The sequence below is a fragment of the Microtus oregoni genome, unplaced genomic scaffold, assembly GCF_018167655.1.
Source record: "Microtus oregoni isolate MIOR12 unplaced genomic scaffold, Mior012 000050F_ref0000143, whole genome shotgun sequence".
Taxonomy (NCBI): Eukaryota; Metazoa; Chordata; class Mammalia; order Rodentia; family Cricetidae; genus Microtus; species Microtus oregoni.
Genome location: NW_024543256.1, coordinates 9,597,633 through 9,617,668, shown reverse-complemented (window position 1 = coordinate 9,617,668; position 20,036 = coordinate 9,597,633). Strand labels below are relative to the sequence as shown.

The following is a 20,036-nucleotide window of genomic DNA, read 5'->3' as shown; positions in this document are numbered from 1 at the left end:
CAGCAGATTTAGCCACTTGTTTCTGGATTTAGAGTCAAAGATACAAGGAAGGGGCTGTGGTATCTCCATCAAAGGCTAAGGAAAGCCACTGAGGCCAGGTGTGTGCCAAGGGTGTTCCATCATGGAGGCCCAGAGAGGTAATTTTGTAAAAACAGAAGATACAGCGCGGATTTCATTTGAGATCCCAAGATGTTGCAGATGCCAGAGTTGTGGGATACCTGCCAAAGAAAGCTGTAGACCTGGGTGTGAAAGCAACAAAAGAGAGAGAATTTTGTTAAAATCAACAAAGCTGAAAGGAGTTCGAGATCAAAGGAGTGTTTTGACACCAGACATGGAGATGCCAAGTTTGGAGTTTTCCCAGCTGGTTTTAGATCTCTCATTGGTCCAGTATTTTCTCTCTATGCTAGTTTCCCCAACTTTGAATTGTAATGTATTTTCTGTGCCAGTATATGATAGAAGTCTGTGATTTGCTTTCTAATTTTGATTCAGACAGGGTTTAAGAGATTGCCTCAAATCACAGAAGAGACTGTGAACTTTGGATTTTTAAACAGTGTTAAGACTATGAAAGAAGATGTACTTTTGAAGTAGGACTAAATGCATTTTGCATTATGATATAGCTATATGCATGTGGGGACCAAGGACTGGATAAGGTAAGATTTGAAAAAGAAAGGCCCGCATGGGCCCACATATTTGAATGCTTAGTCATCAAAGAGCAGCACTATTTGAGAAGGATGAGGAAGTGTGTCCCTGGGGGGGGAAGTGTGTCACTGTTGCGAGGCCCAGTGTTGTTCTCTGACTATCGACCAAGATATAGCTCTCAGCTACTGCTCCAGTGACCTGCCTGCATGCTGCCATGCTCACCACCATGCTAATGACCAAACTGAATTGTAAACAAGTCCACAATGAAGTGCTTTGTTTTAGAAGAGTTGCTGTGATCACGTGTCTCTTCACAGCAATAGATTCTGACTAAAGCACTTAGTAACCATGCCCAAGGGGCAGCACCATCTCCACAACCTGATCCTCTAAGTGTAAACCTTGGGGAGCCCCAAGCAGTTAATTGGAGAGTTGTTTATGGTTTCAGAGGCTGAGTCAAGGGCCATCATGGTGGGAGCATGGCATCAAGCAGACAGCTATGGGGATAGAGCAGAAGCTGAGGGCTTCCTTCTTTTCCACAAGCAGCAGGCAGAGAGGGAAGCTGGGAAAGGCATTGGCTTTTGAAATCTCAAAGTTCTCGCCCAGTGACACACTTCCTTAAACAAGGTCGCGCCTCCTAATCCTTTGTAGGAGACAGTCCATCCACTAGGGACCAAGCATTCAAATACATGAGCCTATGGGAACATTCTCATTCAAACCACCACAGGGCAGCTACCCACAGGTCACTCAGATAGCTCCTTCAGGTAACTAAGGTAGAATAAGACCATGGAAGCTTTGTCAAGTAGGGAACCAAACCCAGGCTGAGGTGCCATGGAGCCAGTTCTGGCAATCTGTCTGTATACACAACTATCACCAACACTGGTTTTAGTTATAATGCATTTCCAATCTACCAGTGTGGATTTGTCCTCTGGGAATCAAGTGTAAAACTCAGAGCTCTCCCAACCACTGTCCCTGGAGGTAATTATTAGATGTTTAGCAGGCCATCACTGGCAGGGACTAAGACAGAAACAAAGCAAGAAGTCCTAGACATGAAGTGTGGTGGGGAAAAACACAAACAGATACGTGCAGATGCTCAGACATATAGCCAAACACTCTCATAATAGCATCCAGACAGGCAAGCAAAGGAACTTCCCCACACAGTTCAGACATAGAGACACCCCAAAGTTCATAAACCAGCTTTTATTCCAACACAGACACAGTCTTAAACATGCACAAACTCTCTCTCTCTCTCTCTCTCTCTCTCTCTCTCTCTCTCTCTCTCTCTCGTATAACTACGTGTGTGAACATGAACAGGTGAGTTTAGCCCACTCTGTTTTTCTTCTTCCTGCTGTCTGTCTCTAGCAGGGTGTGCTCTGACAGTCAGCCATTGAACCCTGGCTACATAAACTAGTCCCTGTTCATTGTCCACACTGTTATGATGGAGAAATGGACATTTTCCCCAGTTTAGTCCACTGATGGACTCTTTATTAAGCATCTCCTTACACATGAAACACTTATCTTTGATGCCCCAGACATCCTGCCCTCCCACACACTCACAGCTTCCTTAAACATCTTCCCACTTACCCATTCATCAAACTATCCACACAGCTACCCACACCTACTTCCAGCCATCCATCCAGTACCTTTCCATGCACACATTAATCCATCTCTCTACCTCTTTACCACTCATCCACGTCTAAATGTGTATTTATTTTTCCATCATTCTTTTTTTTTATTGTTCGAGACAGGGTCCTCCATCATTCTTACTCTTCCACCAGACCATCTGTCCCCGTCCTACAAACTCCCCTGGGAAAATACTGTGTAGTGTCTGGAGAAAGCCTGTACTCTGCTTGCTTGTCTGTAAGAGCTCCCAAGTGAGTGTAGGCAGCAGCTCGTATCTGCAGTCTTCTCGGGTGAAGCATCCTCTGGAGGTCTGTGCATCACCACTGTCTCCACACCAAGAGCTCTGCCTACATATGTGTGTTCTGTGGTGAATGGAATTTGGTTTGTGCCCATCGTCTGTATCTGTGTTGTGCTTGTCATATTTGTGTATGAAGTGCATTGTGTGTGTGGACACATATATTATCAATCGTGCTGTGTGTTGTGAGAATGCTATTTGTTGAGCAATGTATACAATATATGTGGATACGATGATGTCTGCTGTGTTGAATGGTATATTGTGGTTTCAATGTTTTCTGAAGGATAAGTGGGTTGTAATACAGATGCTGAGTATTGTATACTGTATGTGTGTTGAATCTGCAGGCTTTGAGTGACGGGAAAATGCAGACTCCTATCCTTGTTACCTGGCATCTGGGCATAAAAGTCACTCCCTTGGACTACCTGGCATTCAGGTTGCCATGGAAACCACGTGGAATGTGGGTAGATAAGCACATAGGCAAGTCCTAGGCATTAGCAGGAGGGTTTCTTCTGCCCCCTTGAGGCTTTTCTGCCACCTCTGTACAGAGATTTGTGACTCACCAGCCCGTGCTCCAGCAAAGAAAGCCGTGGAGCTGACTCAGGTTCCCCCTCCAATAGCACCAGGTCTCCCCACCGTGTCAGCCCTGGACAGTCCCCACGGGGATGGCTCTGCTTGAGAGGCAGTGTACACCGTTTGTGCAGCAGGGATGCCCATATAGGCTCGCACCCCACAGCTCTCTAGGCCTCGGCTCTTCAGGCTGTCTGTCCTTCCCAGCCAGGGCAGACTGCCTCTTACCCAGGTGTCTGCCCAAAGCACTGGTCCTGCAGGGGTCTACACTGAATGGCTCCTGGCTCTCTACCTCACTGCCCCTGCCAGGGGCTGGGTGGCCAGAACTCCCACTGTGTGGAGGCAGGAAGGGAGCCTGCACAGCTGCAGTTGTCCAGATGTTGGGAGAGGCCTGGAAGGGTCTGGGTTCTGGGTAAAGGTTTACTCTCCTCTCACCTGACCCCATCTTAGCAACTGACTGCAAGAGTCGATAGAAAAGCCTGAGTTTTGCTGGAACCGGCAAACTGCAGCTGTGGCCAGAAGCTCTCAAAAGGCTGTGAACCTAACACCAAGCTTACTGGCTACATCTCCTTTGGGTGTAAGGCTCCTGCTAGTGTTTCCTCCCTCCTCCAGGAATAGGCCCACAGGCTGGGAAGGTGGTTCAGAGGATAAGAACACTTGCTGCTATAACATGAGAACCTGAATTTGAGCCACTAGAAGCCATGATAAAAGCCAGGAGTGGCTGCATCCACCCTTCTAATTCTAGCTCTGGCCATGCCAGAGGTTAGATACAGGAGGATGTGTTGGATTTTCTGGATCCCAGCGAGGCTTTATTTCAGTGAGAGGACCCTACCTCAAGAGAGTAAGCTGTAGAGTGATTGAGCGCGACACCCACTGATGTCCTCTGAGCCCCGCATATGGGCATCCTCTGAAGAAATGGTGGTGTAGACCTAGGTCCCTGGCTGTAATTTCCTAAGTGCCATTTTCCTAGGCATGAGGGACGAAGTAGAGAATTCTGTCAAGGATGCTATATAGCCTTCCCAGACATCTGAATACTATGGGATGCTATGGCTGTAGCTCACAGGGATGCTGCCATCGGGGAGAAAATAAACTTCTGTGGCCGACCTAGACCTATGGTCTCTGTAGAGAACACGAGTACCTTTGCTAAGTTCTTCTTTTATCTGTTTTTTTTTTCAATGTATGTTCTGTGGGTAGAATTTGGGGCCTTTTGCTTCTGCCCTCCCTGCTGAGACCTCTGAACCAGGACTGAGCATGGCCAACACCCACATCAAGCCTCCTCACTGGGTTCTGGTGATCATGTGGCCCTTCAGTCCTGTCCCCTCTGACTCATGGCCGACACAGGCGAAGAAGAATCCAGGACACAATGTGCAAAGTAACTCTTTATTATAGAAATAAACAGGCATATTTGGGGTTAATACACAGAGCAATTGACTCCTGGGGTGGCTATATTATCTGGCCTACATGTTAATTTTGGCCTTGTGGACAGCCACGTTTATAGCTGGAGTCATGGGTAAGGCTTCAGAAACACACAAAGAAAGGAGATGTGTATATAAGAGGAAGATGACATCCTGGAGCTCCTTTTATGCCATCTATTTGAAGAATTCCTTTGGGATCTTGTTTTCAGCCTGGAGCAATTGAGATAGGACGTCAGAAGAGCCCAGTACCCTGAGTTCCATTCCCTGGTCACCTAGACTCCATCTTGATGAAGGCATCAGAGACAACCATATTGCTACCCAGACCTCACCTGGAGCACAGTGAAGACCTCCGCAGCTCTGTTGTAGTCCCACTCATTGTCCTCAAGGCACCTGAGGCAGGAGAAGGACAGGGGACTTCCATCTGTGACTATCACAGGACAGATCCCCTGGCCACGAATGCTACCACTTAACCTATGTTACTCATTTGTTGGGACAAATAGAAATAGTGGAGGAGAACCCGGCAGAACTCACAATGTCTGTTACCATTCACGCTCAGCAGAATTCAAAGCAGAAACACACGGTTATCCCGAAGAACAGTACAGCTCAATACCAATACCCCACACCCTACACCCCATCTAAAAGAGAAACTCAAAAAAAAAGGAAGTGGAAATTCAAAAACAATTTATCTTTAATTTTTAAAGGAAGATGTATGTATGGCACATCTCAGGGTGCTTACCATTTCAAGTGCACATTGCTCAGTCATTTTCTAGCACACTCACAAGACTCTAGCAATCCCAACTAATTCCAAAACAGCCCTCTTGCTGTACACGAAAACTCCTGAACTACTGGAGCTCAGACCCTACTCTCCCATGTGTCCCAGAACTTGGCAAGTTCTATTGTGCTTTCAATCTCTACCAATTTCCCCATCCTAAATCGTTTAAATAAATGTTCTGTAAAGAATAAAATGCAGTGTCAAAAAATCCTATTGTAATATATACCACATTACATAATTACATATAAATACCATATAAATATCCATCCATGAGCAAGAAGACAATGGAGTTGCTCTGCCCACTATAAATAATATAACATTGTTATCAGCATGCAAGTTTTGGATGAAACATGGTTTTGATGATTGTAGTTTGTACTTTGTAGTGGATTATTGGGCCATGTGGCAACTCGATGTTTAACATTTTGAGGAATGGTGTGACAGATCCTATACCCTGCACCCACGCCCCTCTCCCTCTCTGTTTATGTCTCTCTGTCTCTCCTTCCTTCCCAGTGTGGTTTAGTAATCTCCTAGGCACCTCTCCATCCAACATGAAGACACTGAAGATGAACCATGACAGTTTAAGTTACATTTCTCCAATAACTAAGAGTAATGAGAAAAAAAATGTTTGTGCCTGTAGGCCATCTGCACATCTGTTTTGTTCAAATCCTTTCCCCAATCTCAGTTGTGCTGTTTGCCTTTTTACTGTGGTCTACTAAGGGTATTCTTTCTGTATTCTTATTAGATATGTGGTCTGCCTGTCTTTCTCTCATTCTGTCTGGTGCCTTTGCACTTCCCCGGTGACAACTGCTGTTGCACTGATTTGTGATGGAGTCCAATTTGCCATCATTTCTTTGGCTGCTTTGGCTTTTGGTGTCACAGCCAATACTTGGCAACCTAATTCAAGGCCATGAAGATTTATGTCTATGTTTTGTTCCTTGGGTACTGTAGTTGGAGTAACACTTAATCTTGGATCCTCTCTATGCATGGCCGCTCTTTGCACAGGGTGTGCAGGTATTGTTGAGGGTGTGTGTCAAAGTTCACTATTTCTTGAAGGTGTGCAGGTATTGTTGAGGGTGTGTGTCAAAGTTCACTATTTCTTGAAGTGAACACCCAGTTCTCTCAGTGTCATGTGTTGAAAAGATACCATTACCTTAGTCTGCAGTAATGACAATGTGATAGTCTTGGTTATATACTATCTACTGACCATCAGAGTGGGAGGTTTTTCTGTACATGCCAAACCAATGCCACTCATGCAAGCACATATAGCCTCATTCGATGTAGCTTTGCAGCTGGCTTTTCATCTGGGAGCTGTGCCTCTTTTAACTTTGTTCTTTTTACTCCAAGTTGTCTGGGGGTAGTTCAGGCCCACCGCATTTCCTCAAGAACATCGGGATCACCATGTCAATTTGAAAATGTCTAAAGTTGATGTTGTTTTATGTGTATGGGTGTTTTGCCGGCGTGTATATCTGTGCACCACCAGCCTACAAGGGCCCACTGAAGCCATAAAATGGTGTTGGATTCCCTGGAACTGGAGGGACAGATAGTTGCAAGCAGCCATGTAGGTGGTGGGAACTGAACCTGGCTCCTCAGGAAAAGTAGCCAACACTCTTAAGTGCTATGCTAACTCAACAGCCCCTCTATGTCAAGTTTTGCAAAGAAACCATTTGGTACTTAGAGGGAGATTTCAAGGAAACAGAAGAATCCTCTGGATGGTACTGGCATTGCCATGCCCTCACAAATATGGATATTCTTTTTCTGTTATTTGGGGCATCTTTCCTTTTTTTTTTAGTTTTAGACATATTTTTCAGACATCAGAGTATGAGCTGTGTCCATCTGTGTATGTGCTTTGTGTGTGCTCTCGAGTGTGTGTGTGTAGGGAGAGATGAGCACACATAGACAGGTGTTCCGGTGAGTGTAGTGTACAAGCCCAATGGTGCATGTGTGGAAGTCACAGGACCATGTGGGGTGTGGTCCTGACACTTGCACAAAAAGCCATTTTACCCACCAACACTTCTCCCATGCCCTCTTTTGTTATGTTAGTGCCTAAGCATTTTATTCTTTTGGATGCTGTTCTAAATGGATTTGCTTCCCTTTGGGTATTTATTGCAAGTATACCGAGATACAATTGATTTCTTAAATCTTTACACCCTGGTGTTTAATGTAATGAATTCCTTTGGATTTTCCAAGTGGAATGGGAGGACATTTAAAAATGGACTATCCTTAATTTTTTTTCACACACCCTACTCGAAAATGGCGCCACTTTTTCAGGGTGCTCCTATTTTAATTTTTGTTTGAGAGGCATTTGCAAAATATAGGCAGTTTCTTTTTTCATATGCTGCCTGAGATTCTACTACTCACTCTTATGCATTTCCATCCTCTGCCCCAGACCCATCCTGCCCACATTTATAGCAAGTACTCACTTCTGAGACCACTCGAGTTTCATCCCCGACTGGATGGAGAAAGCCTGTGCCATTCTTTGCTGCTCTTGAGAGGGGGCGAGCTTGAAGCTGGCGCATGATGTAGGCAAGAGTATTTCAGAGGCACCCTGGGCCTCATCAGGGCTTGGATTCCTCACAAGAAGTTGGTCATTCACAATGCACAGGCTGGAGGAGAGTCATTCCCTGAGACGCCTGGACTGGTGGACAATCTCTCCACTGCCCCAGCCAGGACCCTCTTTAACCACTGCAACTCAGCAACTGCATTCCTCACCCCCATGTGCCTGTTTGATTTGCCTAGTCAAATTCTTGGCTGCTTCCCAGAGAACACCGCCACCAACCCCTGTGAAAGATTGTCCTCCAGTGCCATTGGATTTGGAGAGATTTAACCACCATGCAGTTACCCTACACAACAGGAAAAGAACCTGGTTCCCCTCATTTCCATTTTCAGAGGAAGAATCAAAGCCTCCTGGATAGTTCAGTTAATGGTGTCAAGGTGACTGTTACTGACTGTTAGGATCAGAAAGAAAACTGGTATTCCAACACTGGTGCCCTAGCTCTTAATTGCTAGGCCATGCTGATCCTTTGATCGAGCTACCTCTTGACCTTCCAATACTGTGAGATTACCCCCAGAGAATGGTACCACTGCACTGTCTTGCTTCTGGCTCCAAGCTGGGGTGGAACTCACCACACTGCACTTACTTTGAATTCCTCCTGTCAAGGGTAGCAATGAAGGTACGCATGAAGGCATGAATGCATCCCTGAGAGCTCTCCTCCACTTCGAGGACAAGAAACAATAAAACATCCTTAGAGTTATCCATGTTTTGCACCCTCACAGGACAGTCCCCAATCAGGATCTTATGGTAAAAGGGCTCAGGACTGGTCAACTATTGGCTTGGAGTCAGGGCTCCGTGCTGAGAATGGAGAGGGGGTGGTAACATGGGGAATGATCCACTTCCATTGATGAGTCCTCTACTCCATGCTGGACCCTGTAAACATCACTTTCGTGTTCACTTGGTCTCCTTACGGGGGTGGGAGGGCAGTTTAATAAGCGCCATTTGCAAATGTGGAAATGCAGAGGTTAAGCAACTGGCCCAAAGTCAAAGTAAGGATCTGGAATGAGAGCTACCAACCCCACAGCTCCCTCACCCAGGAGCTGTGGGGTAGACAGGCACAGCCCTCGGTCAGACTAGGATGGTCTATGGGCAGGGTGCTGTGGGCAGAAGAGCACAAGGGACATCAGGAAGGAAAGGCACACAATGAGGGGACCTGGGGGAGTCAGGGATCCATATCCAGGACAGGGAGTGGGATAGGGTCTGGAGAGCGGATTCTGCAGACACTCACCCTCCTTGAAAAACCCTTTGACAGAAAAACAGAGCATCGTCTCCTGAAAGGGAAGAAGGCTTGGGCTCAGGATGTTGCTAAACTGTCTAACCACATAGGGATCTGCACCAAGGCAGAAGCTGGTGCTTACCGTCTGGAAGCACATGTCCACCTGGAAAGCACTGAAGGCATGCAGGGTTTGGGGTAACGCCCCGAGAAAGTCCACAATGTCTTGTTTTCTGTACTTCAGCACCTGCCTCTGATGGTCTATAGAGGTGTGAAGAAGCAAAGGTCAGGGATTTGTCTATTATACCCTGGTCCATGGCCTCTATGATTACCTCCTCTACACGCCCAGTTTCTCCACTCTACCGGGTCTCCTCATCACACACTTACGGAACTCCTTGGGATTCTTCATGTCCACTTCATTCTTCAAGTATTTACACATGCCACTCCTAGGAGGAAAGAGGAACAAGAGGTGGGGGGTCCAGCCAGTGCAGACACTTCCTGGGGGTCAGTTGTGTCTACTTTGTGTGGGAGTGGGAGGTGGAGTCACACTGTTCCAGAACAGAGCATGCACTGTGATACTCACAGAATGGTCAGGGAGAAACAGGCCTGTTCATCGTAAACGCTGAGGAGATTCTGGCGGTTTCCATAGTCATAGATCAAGTAATACCTGTGGTGTGTGGAGATGGGTGGAACGGGCTATATCTTTGGCCAGGTCAAAGGTGACCCGAAAAGATCTCCAAGCAGCCCTGTGCTAAGGTGCCTCAGCTTAGCCAACTCCTTGCCTTCCATCTTTCAGGTTCCACCTGTACTTACTCCCGCAGGAATTGCTGTACTTGATTCTTTATGGCCTCAGAACCATTAAAGCTCTCCTAAAATACAAAGCCATTTCAGATGCAGGGTCTACTAAGAGCATTGCTGGCAACATCATAAATCTCTCTTCATCCTTCTTCCTCACCTTGCAGGGCCTTATTAACTGAGGTTCTTCAGTGTCCATTACACTTGAAAGTGGTAACTTCTTGCCATCCTGAGAAGAGAAGGAGGAGGCTGGGAATGCATGCCAGAGAGGTAGCACTGGATGTCAATGGAACGAAGAGACCCAGGGGGAACCTTGACTCAGAGACTAGGTATAAAGTGGTCAGGAAATCCTTGGGTTGTGAGACCATAGCAGGTACTGTAAGTCCCTATCATATGTGCTTTGTAGGAGTGTTTGGTGACTGGGGATGCTTTGTTTGTGTGTATAATTATAGAACAGAATTCAGATTATTTTTTTTGGAATCCATGCCATTGAAAATGTATGACTGTCTTAGGCAAACACATTATGTAGGCAAGACGCAAAGGGGCTGGGATTAAAAGCGGAGGTCGATTACATGAGGAAGAGGAGGCAATGGTGAAGGTAGGAACATACCAGGCGAGACAACTCTGGGAAACAGTCCAGGACAGCACTGTTCAAAAAGAAAAGGCCACAGAAGTGATTGACAGTTCTGGCTTAGGCAGAATTTCTCCCCTGCCCCCACCACACCATCCATTTTCTGATTCTTCATCCAGTTCTCCTCTGGCCCTTTCCCTGCTGCCCAACCATTGGTTGGCTCCCACCCATACGGCACTGGCCCCCTTTTCTAGGGTCACAAGGAGCCATACTGGAAGCCCAGTATTCAGGGATCCTTTCTTCTCCCTGCTTTCTTTCCCAGTCTCAGGAAGGTCCACAGAAGGCCATTAAAGGAACAGGATCTCAGGCCCTACCACTTTGAATGGTGTCCAGCATTCTCTGGGATGCTGAGGGATGAAGGTGTTTGAGGCAGGGCTCAGAATACACACAGAAGACAGTGGGTAGGGGGTGGTAGACAGAGACAGAAAGGGAATCAGGGGAGCAAGGAATATATGGTAGAGATATGGGAGAAGAAAGGCAACAAAGCCAGAGGAAACAATGCAAAGGTGATAACAAAAGATGCCTGGTGTAGTGGGCCCGCGGAACAGAGGAAAAGGGGGTTCCCCCTGTTGCTGCCATTTCTTTCCCTTTTGCTTGGCTAGCCCAGGGATCCCAAGCAGGACTGGAAACATGCACCGTACTATTTCCTCAGTGAGCTGAGGACTAAAAGCCTCCTTGGAGGCAGAAACCATTTTCCAAAAGAGGAAGAAGTGATATGTGAGTCCTTACCTCAGCATGGGATGGAGGGGCTACGGTCTTATCTAAGGAATCAAGTTGCTTGTCTCAGGCAACCCAAGGCTACTCTTATAGACTAGGAAGAATGATGAGCCAGGAAGGTTGGTCCATAGGTACAGACAGGGAAGGAAGGAGGGAGGAAGGCATCAAGGAGGCCAGTCCTTCTGCCTCCTAAACCTCTGCTGCATTCTGCCTTCTCTTCCTGACCCAGGAAGTCTTCAGCTCCCCAGTCATGGCTCACTCCTGGATCCCTTATCCATAGAGCCCAGGTTTCCCCCCAAGGAAGACAGAGATGCCAGAATTAGTCCAGAGAAAGCAAGGACCATGTCAGCATCACCCAGGACCTCAGCCCTCAGCCTGGAACAGGGCAATCTCCAGGGCAGCCTGGGACAAATGAGGGAACATTCAGGAACAAGATCTGGTGCCTCCTCTTAGGAGCAGGAAAGAGATCTGCTGTTGAGATGAGGCATGGCAGGGCCTGCTGGAAGACGCTGAAAACTCACTCAAGGGAAACACTGCCCACACTAGGTGAGGTGGATCAGGCAGGGCAGAAGCAAAGGAGGCCTGTGGGCATTTCCAAGTACAGAGAAGGGAGAGGGGGGCCATGATGCCTTCCCTGAGGGCCAGGCCTGACTCCTCCCACAGAGAGTTTCTCAGGCCATCAGGAGGCAATGGTATCCCTGAAGCAGAAGTTGTAGCTGGCATGACGTACCTGACATAGGCAGAATGGTCTGGAAAGGTGCTGCACAAGGGGTTCCCTTCCAGCCACAGCTCTTCCAGCTTCAGCCCCTTCACCTTCTCCAGCTCCCACACTGTCTTTAGCTGAGAAAGAATGGGAGCTGGTAAAGGTGTCCCAGGCAAAGGCAGCCATCATTGCAGTTCAGGACCCATGTCTGTCTGCTTCCACTCACGGGCCACTTTGTCTGCCTCATCCTCAACCCCAGTGGACTCTGCTCACCTTGTTTTCAGAGAGGTTCAGGGTCTTGACTTGAGGTGCCTTCTCTCCCACATCAAACAGGCTGTCTAACCGAAACAGTCTGTTGCAGCTCAAGTTCAAGGAGAGCAGCTTTGGGAAACAAGAGTTACCGAGAGAGCGTTACTGTCAAGAGCCTCAGAGACACTTCTGCCCTCCACCCCATCATTTCTGGCCCTCCACCCAAACATCAACACCTCAGGGAAATCCTCTTGGATGATCTGAAGGGCAGCAGTCATGCAGCTTCTTCGGCTCAGAACCATATCTATTTTCTGATCCAACAAGTCTGCAGGAGAAGGAGAAGGAGGAATCAGAAAGCAGAGAGGGGTCTGTCTGAATCAACCCCAGAACAGACCCCTTCACAGGCTACCACATGTATGCCTTCTTCCTAGGCAGACCTGGAACATACAGTGATTGCTGCCATCAATACCTGGGTCTAAGTAGAGATTTTGGAGGTCCAGAGCATGCTGGGAAACATCATATCTTTTCTTTAGGGCCAGCTGCAGAGACACAGATGGAAAGGGCGGCTCTGTGGTATTGTGGGTCATGGTGTTGGGAACTTCGGGGACTGAGGGGAAGGAGAGCTGGGTCTGGGAAGTGAATACATACACTGCCTTCAGACTAATTTACCTTTAGCTGCTCCATTTGTACTTGCGTGAGCCTATTTTGCACAGAGTAGGGCACTTCTGAGGGATTGACAAAAATAGGTATCTGTGGGGAGGAGAGAAAGAGTGAGCACCAGGAACGCTAATCCCAAAGATGGTACTCCCAGCACTGGGCCTGTGCCAGGGCCAGTTAAAGAGAATGCCTCCAGCACACACCTTGTAACTGTCCTCATCACATATCTTGTAGCTGACATCCTTCAAGGCACAGGCAGTGCTAGCATCCTGGACAAAGAACCGGATCTGGTGTCTCTCAAACTGGAACTTGCGAGGGGAGAAAGAAGGGAAAGTGGTCCTGAAGAGGCCCTTGCTCCCTGCTGAGCCTGGCCTGTTCCACCTCCCAAGCCATTCTAGCTAGCTTCCCCATCTTCTCTTACATCCACCGCGGTGAAGGGCACGCTGCAGAGGCTGTGGATGGATTTCATTAGCTGTGTCTTGTCAGCCTTTCTGCCACACGGAATCTAAATTTACAAACAAGGAACAAGACAGAAGAGAGACAGCATTGACTCCCGGAGGAGAGCGAACATACTGCTGACTTCTTTCCTGACCTAGCTAGCTACAAAGAACGGCCACGGGGCCTCTGGCACTGCGCTTTGTTTCGTGCCCAACACAGATCTAGACCCACACTCTGTCCACGCAGTCACTCTCCTCCCTCCAGGAAACTGATTTGTCTTGTTTATTATGAGTTTCCTTCTGTTGGGTTTCAGAATAGTCTAATGCAGTGGGCACCAAGCCACTCACCGTGACCTTGAACCAGCTCCCCAGTGTTCCATCTTCTTGGTGCTGCCCCACTTCTCTCTTTTGAGATCTGCCATCTTTCCACACTGTGATCTGGATTTGGTCCTCCCTATGCTGGTCCTCTCTATTCTTAGGTCGCACAGCATAAGGTGTGCTACGGAAGAGTTAGGGAGTGCCGATAAACGCTAAGAAATTCTTGCATGCACCCTCACTTCCCTCATGGATAGCAAGTGCACAATTAGGATTGCTCAGCCACCATCCCTCATCTATGGAGCACTGGATCTCCAGTTTCCCAGGGAGAGAAGACCACAGAGAAAGAGCAGATAAAAGAGCTGCACAGTCCAAGGGGCCGCTACCCACTAACCAGGCTGCCTGGTCTCTTACTATCTTACTGAGGGGTCCCAGAGAACATCTCTTATCTCCGCATTTCTACCATCACCTCAGGATTTTGAAGGCTGGAGCACATACCCCATGTGTTCATAATGACCTTTCCTTTTGCCAGTATGACCCAGTGAAGATACGTAGTCTCTCTTTCTTCCCAGAAGAACACGGTTTTTACCACGGTAGGATTCTGAAATGGGAAAGGATGAAAGTTAGAAAACACATCAGTGGTCCAGTTATCACATGCTGCACTGTGGGAACGGCTCCATGGAGGGCAAGGAATGTGCCAGTTGTCCCCAAAGGACAAATCAAAAACACCCAGTGGACAAACTCCTACAACAGTCACAACAATCAGGCTGCAAGAGGAAGGGGCCTGTTGGACAATTTTAAAACAGTAGGGCAGAGTTTGTGATGAACACAAGTGGAGTGTACTTGACCCATGGTGTGGATCAGACACAAATCACATATCAGGAAGCTAAGCTAACCTGGCCCCATCCAGGGATTCTCTAATGTTAACAGCCACACAAAGCCCCTTCTCACCACAGCAATCCAGTCACTCACTTAATTGGCCCTGCCACACTCACCAAGCTGTACACTCCCTTAATAGCAGTGGAGACTGAGGCAGTAGCCTCTTATACTGTCACCAGGTAACCTGTGTGCCCTCCCAGAATCTCAACTTGAGCTATCCATAAGTTTGTTGGGAGTTGATGCTGGAGATTGGACAGGCATATTGGGAAATTCAATGGAAAACTCAAAAGTGCCCCACAAAATATGTTTATATACACTTTTTACAGCATTCTAAAGCATTCAGTAGAAAAATAGTCACTGCAATAAATCATGCTGGAACTGTAATTCTAATTGTTACAGATGCCCTATGAAAACGTGCAGCCCGATTCTTCTGTTCAAGCTTTCTAAAGCTTGTTTTGGCTTTTCTTTTACTCTATTTTCCCTTATTTGTAAACAACATGAAATAAAAATAACACTTGTGCTCCACATCAGTGTAATTAGCACGGATGTAAATTCAAAGTAGAATCAGACAAACATTCTAGGAGAGGAAGGACAGGAGGAGTATAGAGAACTTCTCTCTATTCCATAGGCTACATCTAACTGCTAAGAAAATTCTCCTGGCTTCACCTTGAAAACACTGCCGGAGACTACCTCCTTTCATCTTTGCCATGGGTGTTACCCTGACCAGGTCTCTCAAGCTGTTCCCTGGGTTATTCCAAGGCTGCCTTTGCATTTTCCCATGCTATCTCAGTCTCTGTCTTCCATGCAGCAGTAAGAGTGCTTGATTTTGTTGTGAGGCAAGCATCAAATCTTGCCTGTCCCTTCTTCAAAGTTCTGCAACTGGGTTTTGAACTTTGAAGCCCATCGTGTTAAAGATCTTTGAGTCTATGATGTGTGTGTGTGTGCGTGCGTGTGTGTGTGTGTGTGTGTGTGTGTGTGTATAAAACAGTTGGCTAAAAACAACTTGATTGGGGGCATTAGGTGAATGTTAGCCAACCAGATCCTTTTCATGGAAGTTCAATTGGCAAAGAACATGAAACATTCATGTTGGAAGTGGGGCTAGGACAAGAGGTGGGCTCAGTAGAGACAAAAGCCATGCTCTCCTATTGATGAGAACCTGAAGTTACACATCTCACCTGCGACTTCAGAATGTTAAAAACTGGTGGACTGAAGGAAATAGCAGACTGTGAGAAACCGGAGAAAAATCCAGATGTTCTGGATGCATTGTGTCCCACATATTGAGTAGGATGATTCCCAACCATTGTGTGGGACCCAAGAATGCTTCAAAAACACTTCTACTGAGGAGCATGGTTAAAGTTAATCTTTCCAAAGGCCACAGTTCCAGATACCATCCTCATCAAGGGCCTCTACTGTGAATCACCAAACACAGAGATTATAAAGCTAGCAGTCATAGAGGAATTCTATGGGGAGGGACACTGTAGACAAAAACACATTAGTGCCCATCCACTTCCTGAATGCTCTGGTTATATTGCCATACCTGGATAGCGGTGGTGATTCCAGAATCAAAGTGATAGACAGCAAGAATATAAAAGAAAAACCATTTAGGTGCCAGAGAGAGAGTTCAGTGGTTAGGACCACTTGCTTTTCTTGCAGAGAACCTGGGTTCATTTCCTAGCAGCCATATCAGGCAGCTCGGAGCCATCTGGAAGCTCCAGCTCCAGAGAGACTGGCCACCTCTTCTGGCTTCCAATGCCACCTGCAGGCACAAGGGGCACACACACAGGCAGACACACACCCAGGCACGCAACAAAAAGTAAATTAAAAAATTAAAAATATTTGACACGCAAGTTAGTCCACCTGCACCCTGACAACTATAGTTTGCCATGAGCATACTACATAAGCACATAGAGCATTGAGGACTTGTCTTTACCTGTGTATCTGTAGGTCCTCTGCTTCCTTTCAATGGAGTCCATCTCTCTTGTCTCTTGGTCTTGGTAGTCTGAAGAAGCTTAGAAAGGAGAAGTGGTAGGAAAAATGGGTTACTTCAGCTCTATGTCATACAAACTAGGGCAACATTCTTCAGGCACCTGGAAATCATGTTTTTCACCCTCATGCACGAAGGCACCATGTTGCTGCCTACTCAGCTGTACTCATCTGCTACTCCCTTCACAATGGACCCAAGGCATCCCTTAGATTTCATCCATATGTCTCTTCACACTACCACTTTCTGTCTGGAGGATGAAACGGGAGCTGGGAACAAGGGATCCAAGGAACAATGCTTAGTAAAGAAGATGGAAATCTCAGTGTGTCACTGGCCTAAGGAGAGCTTGAACACTAGAGGGTGAGGAAACCTCTGCCAACCACCACTTTGAAATTAAGTTTCAAATTAAGGAATTCAGAATGTCTACTCTGTCGCCATGTTGGCAAGCTCATTAAAATCTCAAGCTTTACAAAAGTCCAATGTCTCCTTTGTGCCCAACCTCCTTTCCCTTCTCTGACCATCTCTTCTTCCAGATCCCTGCTCATCCCAGGATAAGAGCTCAGGAAGCTTGGTGGAAAAAGAAGTCAGGGCGCGGCGGCAGCAAAGGGAGAGGCTGCAGGGAAAGGAAGACCTCTTCCTCTTCCCGAAATGAACTCTACGGGCACTGGCGAGTAGAAAGCCTCCTTCTGGTCAGAAGAGTGGCATTTTACTACAGAACAGGCGGAAAATCTGGCAGGGCAATGACCACAGTTGGGGGTGGGGTGGGGTGGGGTGGGGCAAGGAAAGGTGATCCTATCTTGATTAAGGAGTCCTGCCCTGCAGAGCTGAGTACCAGTCTTTAAACCCTCGCTGGTGGTGCTCATTCTCAACCTCCCTCTCCAGCTCTATCTACCCCTTTGCCTTGTTGGGCCTGACTCTCCATGGGACCTCTTCTGAGACCAGGGTCAGAGGAAGGCTCCGCACGCCCCTTGTTCTGGGTCAGGCTTGTAAACATTTGACCACCATCAGAAAGTCCTCCCACCAGCACTACAGAAAGCCCTCTCTTATGACTGTGTAGCATCTACTTTAAGCCCTCCCCAGAGTAAATCCCAGAGAACAGCTGGTGGGCCTCCTACCATAAAAGAGGGCTTAGATAGTCAGACTGAAGTACCTTAATGTGTCGTGGACACATAGGGAATTTAAGCTACAGCCTGACCAAGCCTTTTCCTTAGCAAGGGCAACGGCAAGGCAAGAGCTCTGAAGGTTTTCCGTGGCTGGAGGTACGAATCCACCACAAACACAGAAAGGGCCTAGCTGAATTCTTGAGGCGAAAAGGAGGGGGCGTAGTCACATGACCACCTGAACCCAGAGAGCAGGCTTGGCGTGGGTGTTGGACATGCTCAGTCCGGGTTCGGAGGTCTCAGGCTCTTTGGGGGAGAACTTGCACATGCGCCCAATGGCAGCGTGCCACGTGACCACGTGACCAGCCGCAGATGGGTAGCTGAGGTAGTCCTGTGATTGCAAGGCTTTTGCCGCGTGTATTAATTTCAACCACTCCTAATCTTTTGACCTATGATGCTGATATATTACCTAGCAGGAAGGGCAGAAGCAAAAGGCCCCAAATTCTACCCACAGAACATACATTGAAAAAAAAAACAGATAAAAGAAGAACTTAGCAAAGGTACTCGTGTTCTCTACAGAGACCATAGGTCTAGGTCGGCCACAGAAGTTTATTTTCTCCCCGATGGCAGCATCCCTGTGAGCTACAGCCATAGCATCCCATAGTATTCAGATGTCTGGGAAGGCTATATAGCATCCTTGACAGAATTCTCTACTTCGTCCCTCATGCCTAGGAAAATGGCACTTAGGAAATTACAGCCAGGGACCTAGGTCTACACCACCATTTCTTCAGAGGATGCCCATATGCGGGGCTCAGAGGACATCAGTGGGTGTCGCGCTCAATCACTCTACAGCTTACTCTCTTGAGGTAGGGTCCTCTCACTGAAATAAAGCCTCGCTGGGATCCAGAAAATCCAACACATCCTCCTGTATCTAACCTCTGGCATGGCCAGAGCTAGAATTAGAAGGGTGGATGCAGCCACTCCTGGCTTTTATCATGGCTTCTAGTGGCTCAAATTCAGGTTCTCATGTTATAGCAGCAAGTGTTCTTATCCTCTGAACCACCTTCCCAGCCTGTGGGCCTATTCCTGGAGGAGGGAGGAAACACTAGCAGGAGCCTTACACCCAAAGGAGATGTAGCCAGTAAGCTTGGTGTTAGGTTCACAGCCTTTTGAGAGCTTCTGGCCACAGCTGCAGTTTGCCGGTTCCAGCAAAACTCAGGCTTTTCTATCGACTCTTGCAGTCAGTTGCTAAGATGGGGTCAGGTGAGAGGAGAGTAAACCTTTACCCAGAACCCAGACCCTTCCAGGCCTCTCCCAACATCTGGACAACTGCAGCTGTGCAGGCTCCCTTCCTGCCTCCACACAGTGGGAGTTCTGGCCACCCAGCCCCTGGCAGGGGCAGTGAGGTAGAGAGCCAGGAGCCATTCAGTGTAGACCCCTGCAGGACCAGTGCTTTGGGCAGACACCTGGGTAAGAGGCAGTCTGCCCTGGCTGGGAAGGACAGACAGCCTGAAGAGCCGAGGCCTAGAGAGCTGTGGGGTGCGAGCCTATATGGGCATCCCTGCTGCACAAACGGTGTACACTGCCTCTCAAGCAGAGCCATCCCCGTGGGGACTGTCCAGGGCTGACACGGTGGGGAGACCTGGTGCTATTGGAGGGGGAACCTGAGTCAGCTCCACGGCTTTCTTTGCTGGAGCACGGGCTGGTGAGTCACAAATCTCTGTACAGAGGTGGCAGAAAAGCCTCAAGGGGGCAGAAGAAACCCTCCTGCTAATGCCTAGGACTTGCCTATGTGCTTATCTACCCACATTCCACGTGGTTTCCATGGCAACCTGAATGCCAGGTAGTCCAAGGGAGTGACTTTTATGCCCAGATGCCAGGTAACAAGGATAGGAGTCTGCATTTTCCCGTCACTCAAAGCCTGCAGATTCAACACACATACAGTATACAATACTCAGCATCTGTATTACAACCCACTTATCCTTCAGAAAACATTGAAACCACAATATACCATTCAACACAGCAGACATCATCGTATCCACATATATTGTATACATTGCTCAACAAATAGCATTCTCACAACACACAGCACGATTGATAATATATGTGTCCACACACACAATGCACTTCATACACAAATATGACAAGCACAACACAGATACAGACGATGGGCACAAACCAAATTCCATTCACCACAGAACACACATATGTAGGCAGAGCTCTTGGTGTGGAGACAGTGGTGATGCACAGACCTCCAGAGGATGCTTCACCCGAGAAGACTGCAGATACGAGCTGCTGCCTACACTCACTTGGGAGCTCTTACAGACAAGCAAGCAGAGTACAGGCTTTCTCCAGACACTACACAGTATTTTCCCAGGGGAGTTTGTAGGACGGGGACAGATGGTCTGGTGGAAGAGTAAGAATGATGGAGGACCCTGTCTCGAACAATAAAAAAAAAGAATGATGGAAAAATAAATACACATTTAGACGTGGATGAGTGGTA

At 47.6% G+C, this 20,036-nt stretch overlaps 1 protein-coding gene across 1 annotated transcript; it reads right to left on the bottom strand.

Moving 5' to 3' along the window:
* Positions 1-4,707: 4,707 nt before the first annotated feature.
* On the bottom strand, positions 4,708-16,425 carry LOC121437240 (nuclear RNA export factor 2-like). Its single transcript, XM_041637109.1, is given in 21 exon segments — positions 4,708-4,743; positions 4,863-4,923; positions 7,726-7,908; positions 8,443-8,518; positions 9,085-9,127; positions 9,215-9,330; positions 9,457-9,515; positions 9,653-9,736; positions 9,883-9,938; positions 10,025-10,093; positions 10,475-10,511; positions 11,943-12,052; positions 12,189-12,296; positions 12,401-12,489; positions 12,634-12,703; positions 12,834-12,914; positions 13,025-13,129; positions 13,243-13,326; positions 13,607-13,757; positions 13,988-14,131; positions 16,373-16,425. Coding segments are annotated over 21 exon segments (1,815 nt in total).
* Between the last annotated feature and the right edge of the window lie 3,611 nt (positions 16,426-20,036).